The sequence below is a fragment of the Xyrauchen texanus genome, chromosome 11 (assembly GCF_025860055.1).
Source record: "Xyrauchen texanus isolate HMW12.3.18 chromosome 11, RBS_HiC_50CHRs, whole genome shotgun sequence".
Classification (NCBI taxonomy): domain Eukaryota; kingdom Metazoa; phylum Chordata; class Actinopteri; order Cypriniformes; family Catostomidae; genus Xyrauchen; species Xyrauchen texanus.
Genome location: NC_068286.1, coordinates 29,579,221 through 29,598,122, shown reverse-complemented (window position 1 = coordinate 29,598,122; position 18,902 = coordinate 29,579,221). Strand labels below are relative to the sequence as shown.

Here is an 18,902-nt window from a genome sequence, read left to right as displayed (position 1 = left end):
TAATTTGTGTTCTGCAGAAGAAAGAAAGTCATACACAACTGGGATGGCATGCTGTTGGGAAAATAATGAGATACTTTTCATTTTTGGGTGAACTGTCCCTTTAAATTTGTACTGGTATGAAATTTTGATCCAAGTGTGGATATTTTACCACATTTATTCAAAATACCTTTTTTCCTCTTGAAATGCACCACGGTAATACAATGTTTCCTGGACATGTACCAAAATAATCAAATGTTTGGGATATTTACCATGATTATGTCATTTATTGGATATGTACCATGTGACATGGCAATAACATGTTTTTTGGACATGTCTCATGGTAATATCCCTAATATCTGATTGGGCAGAGAGGGGTACAGGAGGGCGGAGCCTGTGGAGGCATTGGTGCATGGCGGTAAGATGGTAATATCATGTTTTTTGGATATGTAACTGTGGAGCGGAGGGGGGCGGGGCCGGGTCGGAATATCGGAATGATGAGGTATTCCGACCCGCCCCTCCTCTGCCTACAGTAACATGGTAATATCATGTTTTTTGGACATGAACCATGGTAATATTATGGTTTTGGATATGTTACATGGTAATACCATGTTTATGGGCATGTACCATGGTAATATCATGTTTTTAGACCAGGTACCATGGTAATACTATTTTATTTGGACATAGCACAATGGTTATGCCATGTTTTTCGATACATACCATGCTTTTTGACAGTAACTTAATAGTAATTGTGATTTTTTGAACATAACAGTATTTGGGTGTTACATTGATAGAATTAACATTTTTATGGGGAAATATATCATGGTATTACCATGGTTTTTAGACACTAGTATTGATGGTAATGTCTTTTCTTTGGACATTTAATGGTAATACAATATTTTCTTGGACATTTACTTTCTAAAATCATGGCTTTTGGAAAGTACATGGTAAATGTATATACCATGTGAAAGTATATGAATATAGCATTGGATCATTCTAAACCATGATAAATATATCAAAGTACCATGGTTTTACCATCTAATACCAGCACTGTATTGCCACAGTACATTTTTTTTATATGGAGCAGCTCTAACAATAGGTCACAAAAATACTTTGGTACTACCATGTTTTATATTTTTGAAATGTACCAATACTTACAGTGTATGGCGTTGCGGCTGGGTGATATGGGTGTCGTCGGGTGAACAGTTGGGGTGGAGATGGGGCCCAGGTACGGGTATGACTGCTCATAAGACCAGGACGGAGATGTTTGCATCTGTCTAGAATCTACAAAATTAAACAATTAAATTAATGACAATGTTTAATGACTGTTCCATTAGTGTAGCTCATCCAATAATTACACCCACAAAAATATAGAAATATTATTAACTGTTAATAAGAACACAGACATCAACATACACATGTACACCTGTGTACACACACACACAAAAACACACACACACACACACACACACACACACCGTTTTATCCATTCCAGTTTTTCCAGTTATTTTTCCAGTGAAAGCTTAAAGGAATAATTGTAAAAAACAAAAGAACTAAATGTCATTCCAAACCTGATGACATACTTTCTTCTGTGAAACATGAATAGAGATGTTTAGCAGAATTTTCACACTGCTTTTTCCATTCAATGAAAGCATTTAGTGACCGGGGGCTGTCAAGCTCAGATAATAACATAAAAGCACCATAAAAGTAGTCTATGAGCTTTGCGCCATCATAAGGGAAGATTTTAATCAAATATCAACTTAAATTTGATCAGTTCCTCACATGAAACTATTGTATGGCTTCAGAAGACTTGGAATATAGTGCCTGAGTTATAAGGAATATTTTTATGGTGCCCTTTGGAGCTTGATCTTATAAATCACCATCAAGTTCATTCAATGGAAATGTATAGCATGTAACATTCTTTGAAACATTTCCTTTTGTGTTCCACAGAAGAAATAAGGTCATATGGGTTTGGAGCAACATAAGAGTGAGTAAATGATCACAGAATTGTCATTTTTGGGCCTTGTCTGCACATATGTGCCAATTAAAGTCATACAAGATAAACAAAAGTACACTGAATAATAGAGCGAGAGGAAAACAGGGCCATGAACATACATTTCTCAGTGTACATTTTCTCAGTGTGGGTTTGGCTCTTTCTCTCCCTACGGTCTCATAAACGCTTGCCTGACTTCCAGACAGAAGGGGAGGTCGGCCCATCAGAGAGGAAGCAAATTATGCACAGCGGCCAAAGAGTGTGCGGCCCGTTTCAAGTGCAGCCAGACCGCGGCCCACTGCCAGGCACCCCCAGAAGCCCCCTCCTTTCCTGCCTCCACACCCCAGGCTCGGTGCTTGTGATTTGGGGAATGAGTCACACATGGCTGGGTGGGTGGCTGGAAGCAGATTCGGGCATCCAGTGCAAGCGAGGCTCAATAATTTTACTGAGATCACACACACACACTAAATCTACTAAATGCAGAGGAATGTAGGCTAAAAAACATGCGCAGACACATAAATGCTCTTAAAGGAATAGTTTTTTTTGTACTTTTTTTTAATTTTATTATTATTTACTCTCATGTATGACTTACTTTCTTCTAGCGCACAAAAGAAGGAATTTTGTAGAATATCCGAGCGGTTTGTTCCAGTATAATTTTTTTCATCATATTTTCATCAACTGCATGTTTTAATTAATATTGTTTAATTTTCATCATGATGCTTCTTTTTTGTCTTGTATATTACTGACAAGATTAACACTGCTTGACCAATACAGTCAACTGTTGTTGTTTGTAAAATAATTTCAGTTTGTTTCCTCAAAACGTACCCTTTTGTGTTCCACAAAAAAAAAAAAAAAGAGCATACTGTTTTGGAATGATATGAGGGGTGAGTAAAAAATGACAACATTTTAGAAACTAGTGAATGGGTTTACATATGTTTTGACGTCAAAAGCAGAGAATAATATGATTATTTAAAGTATCTTGTAAACATGGTTTTCTTGCATTGTCAGATTTAAAAAAAATATGCCTATTTGCTAGTTTCAGTATATTGGTATACATGTAAACTTGGGAAAGACATGCAAACATGTCTTTTGGAATTGGATTTGAAATTATTATTATTTTTTAAATATTTATTAATCGATTCACCAGAATGATCAAAGTTGAGACTTTGTTGCTTTGTCTCTATGATCAGGCAAGAGACATTTCCTGCTAAGTATTCCAGCTTCCAAGATTCCCTCCAGCCAATTTCAAATGTTTTTAATCCTTCTGGAAAACAAATTGTGGATATCAAATTATCTGTGCGACATCCAATAAGTTTGGCAGTAACGTTTTTGCGTGGAATACGTTACTTCGGAAGGAGATGCCAAAACTCTTTCTCTGAATACATTTCTGTCCAAACTTCCCTATCTGCACAATCTCTACATCGCAGAAAATATGCAGCGAGCTCTGTCCACAAATTCTTACACGAACAAGAGTTGTAAACTTCTTTAAATATATAAGCTTCCTCAAACTTGCACATACCACAGCCTGTTTAAACACATTGACACACAAACAAACATATACACAGTCCATGGCACCAGCTACTTTTGATTTTCTGTAGTATGAAAAGATAAGTAGCATAGAAAAAAAGAGAAAGAAAAAGCTATCGAATGACTTAATAACGGTTTCCTTTGGCAGCAATCCCACTGTTATTTCTGGCTGTTGGATCAGAGGGAATCACGTGGCAGGAGACATTCTGTTCTCGGTTGGTCTACTACAGCCTTTCATCATTCCATCATCATGCCATTTCTCTCTTACTGTACCCATTTAATGTTATTGCTCATACTTTGCTCTTTCATAGCTTAAGGGACAAATTAAAGTTGACACTTGAACCATCTGTAAACTGTCTGCCTCACTGTTCTGGTTCTCTCTTTTTAATTTAATCAATTTATTTCCATAAAAAATATCAAGCTGCACTAGATTTGGTTGCCCTTTGAATGACGGATTTTCTCACAAGCCTGTTTCCTGTCAAATATGTTTCTCTTCCTCTATTCTGTGGTCTACTTCCTCCCCACTTCGCACATGCAAGGTGCTTGCTTTGTCAATCGTTCTGTCATTGTCACCTTACTCCCATCTGCGCTCATTAAGAGGAAGAGAAACTAACAGGATCTCTGTAATTCAGAGGTGGAGGCCCGTGTTTTGGACTTGCCGGATTGGGAAATGTCTAAAACAATGAGTGAAAGCAGAAGTGCTGCTGATGACATAATTATAGCTCTCATCGGCTCAGTTCTCAAAAGACCCAAAAAGTATTTAGACACTTAAGTCACACTTAAAATGTCTGAATATCATTGCATTAGATAACAAAATATCAAAGCACACTCTTCAAATTCCTGTGAAAAACATTTCCCAATAAGAAGTTTTACGTTTGAAATCAATTTTACGTTTGAAATCATAAAACAATAGATATAGTGTTGAAATGCACTTTCATATTTTGTTATCTAATGCAATGTCATTCTGACATTTTTAAATGTCAACTGTATAATACTGTGGCAGGAAGGAGGGTTGGGCCAGTTCATGATTCTGCACACCTGGCCCCTAATCAGGCTAATTAGCCATCGAGAGGGATAAAAGCCGAACAAAGACAGCAGTGCAATGGAGAGAGAGATTTACGGACAGCTGTCCGACACCTGTGTGTGTTTGTTTGTCTTTTTAGTTTATCATTAAAATGTTATTTACATTGTCAAGCCGGTTCTCGCTTCTTCCTTCCCCCATTTCCCCTTTACACTGGTGCCAAAACCCAGGAAGGAGGTGGGATGCGCCGTAGTGGAGTTCTCACTGCTACCATCCACCCCACGGGAGCAGCCACGGCCATCCGCCGGAGGACAGAGAAGCACGCCTGACTGTAAGTGGAGGAACGGCCACCAACCGTGAGGAGATGAAGGGCTGTTACCGCTGCAAGGGATGGGGGAGACACCTGCCGTCCACCAAAAATGTGGCGGGGCGTTCCGTCCACCAGGGACTGGAAGGCTGTCTCTGATCCACTCGGGGAGGTGTGGCTGTCATCCATTGGCGGTGGAGGAGTGGCCGAGGACCAGACAATGAAGTATCGGATAACCGGTAAGTAATTTTTTTTTTCTCTCTCTCCTCTCTCTCTTCCACTGCCGCTCTATGTTGGCCTTTTCCCTCTCTTTTAAAAGTTGTATTAATTTGGCGCAATCACGGTTACTGCGTGTAGGTGCCACATTTTATTTGTTTCCCTCCCCTTGTCTCCTCCCTCATCCAGGTAGATGGGGATGACCTGTTGGCAAATGGGCTGGAAGGTACGCCCCTCCCCAGGGAAAGGGGGAGGGGGGTGTACGTCATGCCGGGGGCTCCCCGACCTAAGAGAACGAGGGAGGAATGTGGCAGTGCAGAGGGCGGGGCCGGGTCGTGATTCTGCACACCCGGCCCCTAATCAGGCTAATTAGCCTGACAGAGAGAGATTTATGGACAGTTGTGTGTGTTTGTTTGTCTTTTTAGTTTAGTATTAAAATATTATTTACATTGTCAAGCCGGTTCTCGCCTCTTCCTTTCCTCATTACCCCTTTACAAATATGTAAACACTATTAGGCATGGATGAACCTGGAAACTTAACTGGGCTAATTTTAGGAAAAAACTTGCAGAATGGATTTCAATATAGTAAAATGTGTTAAATGGAGCTGAAAGTAATTAATGTTTAAGTTATTGCATTAAAATAGATATAAAAGAAGTTGAATATCAAGACATTGGGCTTTCGACCAATTTCAATTTGCTAGTTTAAATTGAAGCAATTTCTATATGAAAGGAGAGAATGTTTAAGTTTCACTTCTTGGCCGTATGAAACAAACGAAACAGTGAAAGAGCTTTGCTGATTATTATTATGGCCTAAACTTTCCCTTCCAATGCAAGTGTGTGTGTGTGTATGTGTGTGTGGACACGCTCTGGCATGCTCGTCTAAGCTCCAATCAAAGGTGGCCTTGTTCTCTATATTTGTTATGTCTGAACGTCCGATGATGTGTGATGTGTCCCTACTTCCCCCCCCGTCACCTGCCAGGAACAAGCAGAACCAGTAACAACCAAAGTGCCACACACTCACACAAACACACCCACGCACACTTCCACTACTCCCGAACCAGTAAAAAATTATTGTAAATAAATAGGACAAAGTATATACTTATGCAAATGAATGAAACAGGAGTGTTTGTGGGACATTCTGAATACATATTACCAATTCATAAAAGCAATTACTGTGACTTTACTAATTACTCTAATGACACTATATACTCCAAAAACTCTCTAAGTGAGTTTAGAATAGAATAGAATAGAATAGAGCAACATAAAAGAATAGAATCTAATGTAATTCTAATAAAATAGAATTGAACAGATTATCAGAAACAACTTGGACAGGACAAAATACTGTAGAACAAGAGAACAGAAACTAAATGAATCAACTCAATCTAATAGAGCAACAAAGCAGAATAGAAACAAATAGAATAAAATAGAGCAACAGAAGATAATAGGATATAACATAATAGAACAACAAAACAGAAGAGATAACAAAACAGAACAACAAAACAGAAAAGACTAGAATAACAGACAAAAACTGAATAGAAAAATATAAAGAAATAGAATCAAATCAAATAGAATGAGCAACAGAGCAGAACAGAATCAGATAAAGTAGAATAGAATAGAGCATCAGAACAGAGTAAGAGAGAACAGAACAACAAGAAGAGTACTAAAATGAATAGAACAGAACAACAGACATAAAATAGAATAGAATATCAGAGCAACAGAAAATAATAAGCTAGAACACAACAAAACAACAAAGCAGAAGAGAAACAAACAGAAAATAATAGAATAATGGATCAGAATAAAATAAAAAAGAACAGAATAGACCAGAAAAACAGAACAGAATCTGATAGAATCCATTTAAATCTAACAGAGAAAAATAGCACCAAATTTACATTATATAGAATAGAATAGAGTGACAGAAAAGAAAAGGATAGAACAAAATATCAGGTGTATCAGAAAAGGGAGATATACAAAATTTGAAAAAAGAAACACAGTAGAATAGAACCACAAAGAATAGAACAGAGAAATAGAAAAGAATCATAAACAAAACTAGAACAACAAAGCAGAAGAGAACAAAACAGACCAGAACAGACCCGAAAAAACAATAATAGAGCAACAAAGCAGAACAAAAGATATAATCGAATAGAACAGAATAGCAAAATAAAAAACTAATTTATGGCCTTCTCTACTATTTCTCTTTGTTGTACGTATATGATCAGAGAGAGATCTTCGAGACTAACTCACCAGAAATCTGGCTGTGGGCGGGGCTGCTGAAGGGGGGTGTGTTGAGGGTGGGGCCGTGGTGTGGACTGCACCGCATGGCACTTCGCCTCAACTGCTCAGAGAAAGCTAATGCACTGGGCTTTACAGCTTCTTCCTGCTTCTGACGGTGACCTACACACACACACACACACATGCACACGCACACACACACACACACACACACACACACACACACACACACACACACACACACACACACACACACACACACAGAGTGGCAATGACAGAAAGCAATTTCGTTACCTACAGTCCATACAGAATCATACAGAACAGAATCAAAGCCATTTTAGGACACCCTACAGTTATTTCGCAGGAATTAGACCTATGCAATACAATCTGACTCCTACACACACACACACACACACACACACACACACACACACACACACACACACACACACACACACACACACTGGCTCCTGTATCATACAGATTCTACTAATGGAAATATGGATATTTGTCAAGGAGAAGAGAGGAGAGGAGAGGAGAGGAGAGGAGAGGAGAGGAGAGGAGAGAAATTTATTCTGAAGTTTAGGATGAAGTCTGCAGAACTGGAATAGTATGTCACAGCTCCAGTAGAGGGAGTTTAGAGTTAAATACTTCACTGTAGTTTTGCATATAAAGGCTTTTTTATTTGAATGTGAGTTTGAGGCGAGAGGTCTGTCTGTTATAATGTAGTGGGGATGTGACTGCTGTTTCTGTTAAAGTGTCTCTCTGTATGTACAGAAAAAAGTGACATGTGTGTATGACCTCACACAGAGACCGGCGAGCGTGCGTTTTTAGTGATCACAGGTGATGAGAGAAAAAAGCAGCAGAAAAGTTGCAGCTCACAGCTGTGTGAATCCATCAGCCGCACTCATCCACACACACGTCGACGTGCACGCGAGGGGAGGAAGTCACCCTGAAATCAGAGAGCGTGTCTGAGCGCTCTGAAGATGAGGCCTGCACATCGACACAGACACACAGGCACAGGGAATATATGGGGTGGCGACGGTCGGCAGATTCCCGACCCGAACAACGGACCAGCGGGGAATAAACCGGCCACAACACAAGAGTACAGCATGATACACAATCATATAAAACCATAATATAAAAACACACACACACACACACACACACACACACACACACACACACACACACACACACACACACACACACATGTTGTGTTTCCATGTTTTATGGGGACTTTCCATAGACATAATGGTTTTTATACTGTACAAACTTTATATTCTATCCCCTAAACCTAACCCTACCCCTAAACCTAACCCTCACAGAAAACTTTCTGCATTTTTACATTTTCAAAAAACATAATTTAGTATGATTTATAAGCTGTTTTCCTCATGGGGACCAACAAAATGTCCCCACAAGGTCAAACATTTCGGGTTTTACTATCCTTATGGGGACATTTGGTCCCCACAAAGTGATAAATACACGCACACACACACACACACACACACACACACACACACACACACACACACACACACACACACATACCAGCAATACAAATTAAAACTACACTAAACCAATATGTTCATGTGGATACAAATAGGTAGGTTTTGTAAAAGATACACATTTAAAGTGTAAAAAAATATTGTATCGTATTGTATCGTACAATACAACACTCACTATACAATACCATATCGTACCATACATACACACATAATAGTGTAATTAAAAACCAACCAGTGCAACACTGAGAGCTGCGAAACATCTACTTATGGGGCACTGAGCACTCACAGGAAAAAAAGAGCAACATCTACAATACACAGCCGAGAGGATCGATGGCAAACGGCAAGTACATTGTAGCAGTACAGCTTGTTGAATTTCCCATACAACGGTGTCATGTCCCGGCGTTACAATACATCAAACATCACCACGCAAATCGGTGGATTTGTGATGCAGAAACAGCAGCAGCAGCAAAGTTGCATTTAACAGCCATCTTCTCCCAGAAGACATGGAGCATGACACTGAGCAAGAACAAAAATAAGCGGACAATCTAAGAAACCCGAGATTACATGCCACTTATTATTCTCTGGTTTTGAGGTTGAAATGTAAATGGGTATGAGCATAACACTTGCACACATGTTATAAGCTGCAAAATATTACGTGTCGACCAGTTTTTGCTCAAGCCGCTAAATAATATTGGATGTACAAACTTCGTAAAACCAGAGGTCAGGTTCCTCTCGAGTTGTTTTTTCACCACTAAGGTCTTGTCCACACTAATACGTTTTCATTTGAAAACGCATCTTTTTCTCTCTGTTTTGGCCTTCCGTCCACACTGAGATGGCGTTTTTCTCTGTGAAAACTGAGCATTTTAAAAACGCACTCCAAAGTGGATAAATTTGAAAACACAGTTTTTGCGTTGTAGTGTGGACTGTAAAAATACATAATGACATATCTGAAAATGATGATGTATTTGTTGTCATGTGAGACAATCATGTGATCTATCCAACCAAAACAATCAAGATGGTGGCCCGTGTTATAGCGGCGCTTTTGTACTTGATACTCAATTTGACAGTGTTGTTAAAAAATAAATGTCACTTTGTACAACCATCACATTGCATTCCTTCAAATGCGAAGGGAAGTTTACTCAGAATTGGTGTCTGGCGATGGAACCTGAGGACAATTGAGTTTCAGACCATACATGCAATGGGGATTTTCCACAAGCGCAGTAACATGATTTAAGCATTTTCATCCGTTTCAGTGTGGACGAGCAACTTTTGGAAAATGCTAGTGTGGACGGAGAGTGTTTTGAAACGAAAATGCCATTTTCAAATGTATCCGGATTAATGTAGACATAGCCAAAATAATATGGAAAGAAGTTTTTTCCTTGCTTCAGTCAATTTAGCTTAATCACTGGGGGCTTTAAGACATTAAGGTATGACTTTCTATAAAGCTACTTTGAAACTATGTTTAAGTGAAAAGTGATATACAAATATAAATTACTTGTGTAGACAACACATTTTTCTAAAAACAAAAGATGAAAATTGTGAGTTCATGTTGCCAATGTCAGACACTTTTGTATAATTTATGATTTAAAAAAACATTTATACTGAATCCTTGAATACGTTTGAGTGAAACATTTGTGGGAGCAGTTTTTTGATTGTTCGAATCATATTGTATAGTACCGTGGAATTTGTGAATCATTACATTCCTAGTTTAAACTTAATTTTAAGGACACTCATGGCACCTTAACACTAATAAACCTAACAATTATAATTAGGACTGTCAATTGATATATTTTTTTTAATTGAATTTATTACATGATTTGTAAAGTTATTACTCTAATTAATAGTAATTAATTGCATATATAAATAAATGTAGATAAAGATAAATGATAAAAAATTTAAATAATTATAAATAGTTATATTTAAATAAATAAATATGTATGTATATATAGTATAATACATATATTGTGGCTTTAGAAGGCAATATATTGTTTATTTCTATATTATTGAACATAAGCGCATGATTGGTCAGCAATCCATTTTGCAGCTGAAATTGTCAATCTGTCAGAGATACATTTATTATGAGGGCCTTAGTACTTGTCACTGTACATGCTTTTGGAGCGTCTTATTTTGGTTGTGTCGCATCATAAGCATTAGGTTGCTATGTCAAGTTAAACACTTTAAAACTTTTTTCACTCTGTCCAGCAGTGTTTAAATGCAAGAACGCATCCTCAACATGTGCTGTCTGTTGTTGGTAAGTGTGGTTTGTTCTCTGTACAGCTGCGTGTTGCCTATATAGCTGGAGTTTCGTTTACTGCACCCTGATGAAAACAGGTGGTTCTTCAAGTTTGAATTGCTCTGATGGTAGGACTATTCTTATTATTATCTTTTTACACAATTTTTTTTTATATATTAACTGCACTGATTTAATACCTTAAATTGACATTCCTTATAGTAATTTTAAACAGGTAACATAATTTATGTATCAATTTGGTAAAATAAATATTCATGTCTTAGTATTTCATATTTATGAAACTGTTTTACTTAAAATCAGTGCTACTTTCAAAAATGTACCATGGCATTTTTTGAAGGCCCTTGGAGTACAATGTAAATACTATGGTACAAAAATAGTAAAGATTCACTGCCATAATAAATATTAAAGTACCATGATATTACCGTCTGTGCAATGGTACTGCCACAGTACTTACTATTTTTTAGGGGCATTAAAACCTTTCAATCAACAAACGTACTGAAAAGCTCTAATATGATTTGTTTGTGGACGCCACTAGCTTTGATATTTTGTCATCTAATACAATATAAATACATTCAGAGTGACTTGAGTGTCCAAATACTTTTTGGGGCTACTGTATATGGCATTACTATTAATGAGTGATTGTAACTCACGGCGTGGCTCTCTTGGTCCGTCCACCGTTATCTTTATGGCTCTCTGATATGTGGCCACCTGAGGAGGGTTTGTGAAGACGGTGATGGTCAGAGTGAAGCTCTTTCCTGAAAAACACAAACACATGTAAAAAATACAGATAAGGCGTATAGATGTGCCTTCAACATTTGCAGAATTAATTTAGCATATTTTCTTTTCGAATATACAGTATTAATGATTTCATGTAGTATGACGGGGTTATGCATATAAACAGAATGAATTCTTGTCTTCATAAACAGCTAGACAAAGTGCAACGGAATCAAACGCAGGAGTCTCAAGATGCGCATAGTGCGAGGTGCAAAAAATACTGTGAGAATTTATAAATTGCCTTTGTTGTGTCTTTAAATTCATCGAGTCGAGACAGTACAGCAGAGTCTCAGGCCAATGACCAGGTCATGTGACCGCATCCCTAAATAAACAGAGGACAGAACTGTGACTGCAATAATACATTGAGATATCAAGAGGAGCCACATTACAAAGTCATACAGAATTCACTTTTCATAAATGTAGACATGCATAGAGAGTCTCAAAATACTGAACACACATGTATGTGTATACAGATCCACTTGTAAACATCAATGCAATCTTGGAATACCTGTCAAGAAAATGTCTGTGTCATATTCCTGAAAATCATCAGACATAAATGTCTACTTTTTTTTGCTTAGTGATATCATTTTCATTCTTATTCTTTTACATAAGTTCTGTATACATTACAATAACAATTTTGAAAATGAAAGTCTTTCAGATAACGATAGTGTTGTGCTAGTTTTGCAAAACTTTGTAAGTTGAATCCTCAATAGATTGCCTTTAAATCTGTTTGGAAATCTCCAAAGTCTCATTCAAATAATCAATGGAAAGTTCTTTAAAAAATGCAGAAACATATTTTGTAATTCCCAAAATAGATGTTGTTCTTATAAGTCAGCTAAGCCATTCAAATTAGCCAACATACTGTTTAGCTGGGTTTCTCCAAAATCCCTAAACCAAAACCAAAAATATCAATTGTAACTCCTCCTTGAGTTTTTAAGCTACACCCACCAAACTTGGCACAAACCTTCAGACTGTTCTGACTTGGATTGATTTGACTTTTCTAACTGATGGGACTATCGATTTTCGAACAACAGACAATAAAGTATCCCATAAATTTAAGGCAGTCGCACACCGGACGACAAGTGCCGCATTGCAGCTAGGACACGGCACAGGTATAAAACTCAGGGCACGTCGATGCGGTTTAGGCAGGTGACAGTGCACACAAAATTTACCAAGGTTTTTCCCTACTTCAAGAATGAAAAGGCTAGAGTAAATAATATGTGTCCTCTGATAATAATTTGTGTCGAATTTCATGGAAAATATGCGAGTATTACATTTCTTTTTAAATTTTTACACAGATTTATAATGAGCTGTGTCTTGTCATGTTGTGACTGATATTATGCTCTGAAACAGAGAGAATGCCATACTAAAACAATAATTTGTCTTTTTAAAATAGCATGCAAACGCTTTAGTCTGACTGAAATTGAACCATTTTTGCAAAATCAGACTAACAGACCTTGAAAACGCCATTGTAGCTCCACATAGGCCAGCATGTATACATGTTAATCGGACCAAAATTGACCTGAATGTTGTGGGTACTGGGGTCTGTATCCACAATTCCTCATGCTTTAGCATATTACTCATCGCTATGATGATGAGATGGACTCCAGGGAGACGGCAGCTTGTGTACCAATGGCGGGTTTAAGTTACATGCTACTAAATGGGCCTAACCAAGCCAGCCAATGCAGGGTACAAGCTACAAACACACATGCTTATTGTGATTCGACCCAAAAATAAAGCTGGGAAAACCTCCAAACTGTTCACAAAAATCTGACTACCTCAGATGTGCACAAACACAAAACACCAACAAATACAATCCATGCCAAGGATCATCGCTCTAGTCCGACCACACGCACCCTGCCCATGCCAGGTGCTATTCTAAGCACAGTCGCTGTGACAACACACTCTACTTCTGTCTGAAATGATCTCACCTCACACACAATCACTAACATTTATATGTAAACAACCACATTTATCCATTACTAATCTCATTGCATTCATACAAAACTTACTCACAGTAGTAAAACATCTTGCTCCTTATAAACAGCTCAACTATAACATACTGCACCGCTATTCTGCATTTGCTATGCAACAAATAATATTAGACTTACAAAAATTACCAGGGCATTACTGTGCTTTTTGAATATGGTATCATGATAAAAAAAAATTTGGGACATGTTCCATGGTAATACTGTGGTATTTTTTGAAGTATGTGAGAAAGTAGTAAGGGTCTGTTTGAGTTTTAAGTTATAAAGAACTCTCTTATCAAAAAGGAAAATTAGCAAATGCAAAACAGAGATTCCTCTGTCTACAATACCCCCACACACACATACACACTCATCGTGTGTCATAGTGCTTTAGTATCTGGACGGGAGACATCCAGTCTGAGAAAAGCAGACAGTCACTGTCCACAGATCCAAGAAGTGCACAAAGATCCCAAAACTGAGTTTATGTGTGGATGATTTGCTTATAATTTGTTTATAAGTTTGTTGGTATTACATGGTGTATACATGGACAATAAGGCAAACTGACAAAACAAGAAAGTGTATTTTGTGCATACTGTGTGTTTCAGGATGTCACATTACAAAAATCTTTTTTTTTTTTTTTTAAATCAGTGTGTGTCTATAGTTTTCCAGTAAAAACATCTATACCTACTTAATACAAAAGATTGCCAATAGGACAGTAAAACTAAACAGTATTCAAGATATATTCTCAGAAAACAAGTCCACATATCATACATAATTTAGCTTTTTAAGTAAATGTATCTTGTTTTTGGGGATATTTAGATAATTTATCTTGAAACAAGAATAAAAAATACATATTTAGATAATTTTTTTTGCAGCTCAATTGAATCAACAGCCTGCGATGCTGCGAAAACAACAACAAAGATGAATGGATATGAGTGATTATATAATTAGGGGTACATTTCAGATCAACAAATAAGTGAAAAAATCATTGTGATTTTCTGCAAAATAATCTAGTTGTTTCCATAATATACCACCATATTGTTCTAAATTCATTAGTTGGCAAGCTTAAGCTCGAATTACTTTTTAAATATTTAAATGAAAATAAATATTCGATTCATTGTTTTGTCAACTGTGTTACAGACAAAAGTGATGTCATAGAAGACATAAATGAAGTACTACACATATGATAAAACATTTGTTTGAAAGTTCTTGAGTCTATTCACCAGGGGTTTTGAGGTTGTCTGTCTAACTGATTTAAAAAATATGAATTTTAAACTGAATAACGGATATTAAAAGAGAAAGACACACAGATGCAGTCTTTGTTGTCTTATCTACATGTCTTAACTGATCAAAAACCATGAGTACTCCAACACAGTAGCAATAAAGAGTGTAAAGATGTGTGTGGGTGTGTGTAGTTTACATTTATCTCTTACTTAATGTGCTCTCTATATTTTTTTTACCCGCACTCTTTTCTGGCTCTAACCCTAATCACTTCCATCACTGTAGAGTGCAGCTGCTCTCCCTCCCCAACACACACACACACACACACACACACACACCACTCTTATAAACAGTCTGTGTGGATGTGCATGTCTGAAATGCACTAGTGTGTGCACATTCTGCCCAAAATAAGGATCATTATTCAGCAGAATTGAACAAATATGTTTTTTTTTTGTGAACAGATATATTTCTTTGTACACGTGTGCAAATGATGCCATACACACAATTTAGCATTTTCAATGCATAAAGTCTATGATCAAGGAACGTGAGCACAGCTACAATTTTTTCTCTATTACCCATGTGTGATCAAATGAAGACAAAGATAAAGGGGAATGGGATAAAAGAGTATGTTAACATTTGTCTTTTTATCTCAAGTCTGGGCATGTACAGTAGGTTTAAGGCAGAAGTGTTGGCATTAAGGTCTATATCAACGAAACCACAATGGGCCTAGAATAGAGCCTTGTTGGACACCACATTTCCCAGAATATGTGTGTGTGTGTGTGTATGTGTGTGGGCAGGTTTAAGTGGTTTGCGAGGACTTTTCTTAGGTTACAAACTGGTAATTACAAGGGTTTATGCTGTAAATGTGGTTTATGAGGACATTTCTAGTGTCCCCATAATTCAAATCACTTTAAAACATACTAAACAATGTTTTATTGAAAATGTAAAAATACAAAAAAACATTTTTTTTTTTGTGAGGGTTATGTTTAGGTCAAAATCATCAAGTCTATGGAAAGTCCTCATTAATGATGAAACCAAAATTTTGACTAACTACTCTGTCATCATGAAAGCAAATACCATGTGTTCTTTCAAACCAAAGGTGCTCTTTGTAGCCTCAGTATTTATTTTCACACATTTATAGAAACATTTTACCTGCTGTGATTTCAAATATCAAAATATGGACCACAAAAATAATAGCTATGATTTCTGCAAAATATCATAGCACACTAGTGTCAGAATTGAGTTTTAATTCAGTCAGTCAGTCAGTCAGTCCTTAAAATGATCTATCATCTCTGGGTACCTTGTGTCACTATTAAAACAAAGTTTATTTGTTGTGTTGCTTTTACATTTTTTGGATAATTTCTATAAAATTCCAACTAAAATTCCTAAAAAACACACATTACAAATCTAGACTCGTATTGGAATATATGCGGATGGCAACAGTTGCGAACAAATAATTGATTAGAAACACTTTTAAGGCAGGGCTAAGCAAAGGGTAAATTCCTCCAACTTTCTATATGAAATGCTCGCATATCTAATTACCAACTTGACCAGAAATAACATTTTAGGACCTATAAATCAGTTTCTATATTCCGAGACAGTTATGTATTACTGATGTATAGTAGCTCCGCCCAAGACCAAAAAGTCAGGTGGTTGTTTAACTATATTTACAAAGGGTTGAATAGGGTCTGGATGCTAGTGTACATAGAAGCTTGTGTTTTAAATAGATAACAGTAGTATTTGACTGCACCTGATTTTGTCTGACCGTCAGGTCAGATGAAACAGAAGCGACAGGTAATGAGTGTAACAGGCTGTGCACTATTACATCAAACACACATGGGAACATGTTAAACCCATTAAACCCAGTGTGTTACAGACACACACAGACACTGCCATTCAAATTTCTGTCACAGCTCAGTGATATGCCAACATCAGCTGTGTTTTTGTTTCAGTCAAATATGCATATGTGTGTGTTTACATAGATATAATTTGGGGGGGATTATCCCCTGAAGTTCGCAAAATCCCAAAAAACCTCTATATTATATATCTATATATTATCTTTTTCCTAACCTCTTCCACTGCGGCCGACAAATCGCAGGTCGTTGAATCGGGCCACTTGGTTCTTGAGAGTAGCGGTGGCGTTACGAAGCTCTGCAGAGTAATTTTCGTCATTTCCGGCCATCACTGTGACTACCGTGCCGTCAGGGATGTCGCTGAGGGCAACCACCTGTCATCGGAAGAATGATGAAGAAAGGTTAGATAAGTGAAAACTACTTTATTACATCACAGCTATATCTTAAAAAACTACACAAAACACAACATGCAATTATAACTATATACATAAAGATAAATGCACGATAAAACAAGGAAACAAAGAATCGTTTAATAAATATAATAAAAAATTATAAAGTAGAATAGAGTGAAATAATAACAACTATAATATCTGTGATGAATAACTAGACACATAATGTTTTGTTTTAATTAATAATTGTAATTCATTTTTAATCATTGATATATCATTTGAACCTAATCAAAATCTACAGTAATTACGCATTGGTATTTTGAATCTCATTAAACTTGCCCTATCAAAAGACATTTTAATGACTTAATTATTATAAAAAACACATTTTGACAAGTACTGTCATTATTTTGAAAAAACACACGAAAACAACATTCAAATCCTCTTTGTGCTCTCCTGCGTCATGAGTAGGCTACTCAAGCAATATCTCCACATCTAAACTAAATGAGCAGATTATTTGCATATTAACTGTAGCTGCCAAGAGAAGATAAGCCACTTTCTTTTGGAGCAAATACAATTTTTTTGGGTTTTGAGTTTTCGCAAGACTGGGTGGTTAGCATTTTTGCCGTCATTTGCCAAATGTGGAAGATGATGATGAAAGACTTTTCGGTCACCTGTGACAATTACTGAGGCTTCCTATGCAAATCATTAGCTTAATTAAGGATGTGCATTAAAAAGCCAACGCAAGATTGTGAGATTGTTTTAGCTTCCTTGAGCTTGGGAAAGGACTGTGTTAAAACTTCATAGACTGTACACAACATATTATTATTATTAAATGTATTTACTGTAATAGTATTTACTATATTTTTGAGTTTAACTTATGGTAACTGGCTAATATAGTCAAGATATGTTGAATTAAGTTTAGCTTAGTGTGTTTAGTCTGCTTCAACACACCTCAAAGCAAATAAATGTAACAAATCCCTACAATGCAATATTGATGGCTTATCAATAACAATTCCTAAAATTATCCTTTTATTTCTGCAGCAAACATTCAAAGCAAAGAAGAGTCTATAGTTCAGTACCTTGAAGGCAATGGGCAGGGTCTTGTTACAGCGCCAGTGTGTGGGCAGGACAGAGCAGAGGAAGTTGGGGCTGTCAGTGCGCACCAGCTCTCCTGGGTGGTCCGACAGCACCTCCACCATGCTTCGGTCAGCTATGCGTAGTTTGCCCACCAGAGCGGCGCCACTGCCCTCCTGAGCCCCCAGGGGCAACCCCTCATTCATCTTCCCCGAGCTCAAGGTGGTCGAGGGAGGCGTGAAGCGTCGCCCAGGCACAGGTTCTGCAACAAAATGCAAATTTGATATTGGCATGCATTATTATTATTCAACTTCAGGTGTTTCATGTAAAACTTTTAATAATCAGAACACTTTACAAAGTTTACGATTTATAACTATAAAAAAATAAAATCTGATGTATTATTCTTTTTTTATTATTGTTTTGAATGATAGTTCTGGCTCTAAAATCAAACTGCATTTTTAAAATAGGGACATACAGTACATATTTTGTGGTCACAGATCATTTGAGTTTGATGATCGTTGCGCCAAGTTGCTGCTTAAATATTTTTAAATAGTTTATTTTATTCAGTATGTATTTTCTGGAAACACTGTTTCAAAA

At 37.0% G+C, this 18,902-nt stretch overlaps 1 protein-coding gene across 5 annotated transcripts in view; it reads right to left on the bottom strand.

The window, feature by feature from the left end:
• The window catches only part of LOC127651374 (runt-related transcription factor 1-like), a 74,311-nt gene that overhangs the window by 2,822 nt on the left and 52,587 nt on the right, over nt 1-18,902 (bottom strand). For 4 of the 5 annotated variants that reach the window (XM_052137150.1, XM_052137151.1, XM_052137153.1 and 1 more), the window contains 5 exons: nt 18,311-18,567; nt 17,060-17,216; nt 11,678-11,782; nt 7,281-7,430; nt 1,135-1,260 (listed from right to left, as the gene is read on the bottom strand). In XM_052137150.1, coding sequence (XP_051993110.1) covers nt 1,135-1,260; nt 7,281-7,430; nt 11,678-11,782; nt 17,060-17,216; nt 18,311-18,567 — 795 coding nt within the window. The remainder of the gene's footprint in view (nt 1-1,134; nt 1,261-7,280; nt 7,431-11,677; nt 11,783-17,059; nt 17,217-18,310; nt 18,568-18,902) is intronic. The other variant, XM_052137152.1, reaches the window with a different exon arrangement.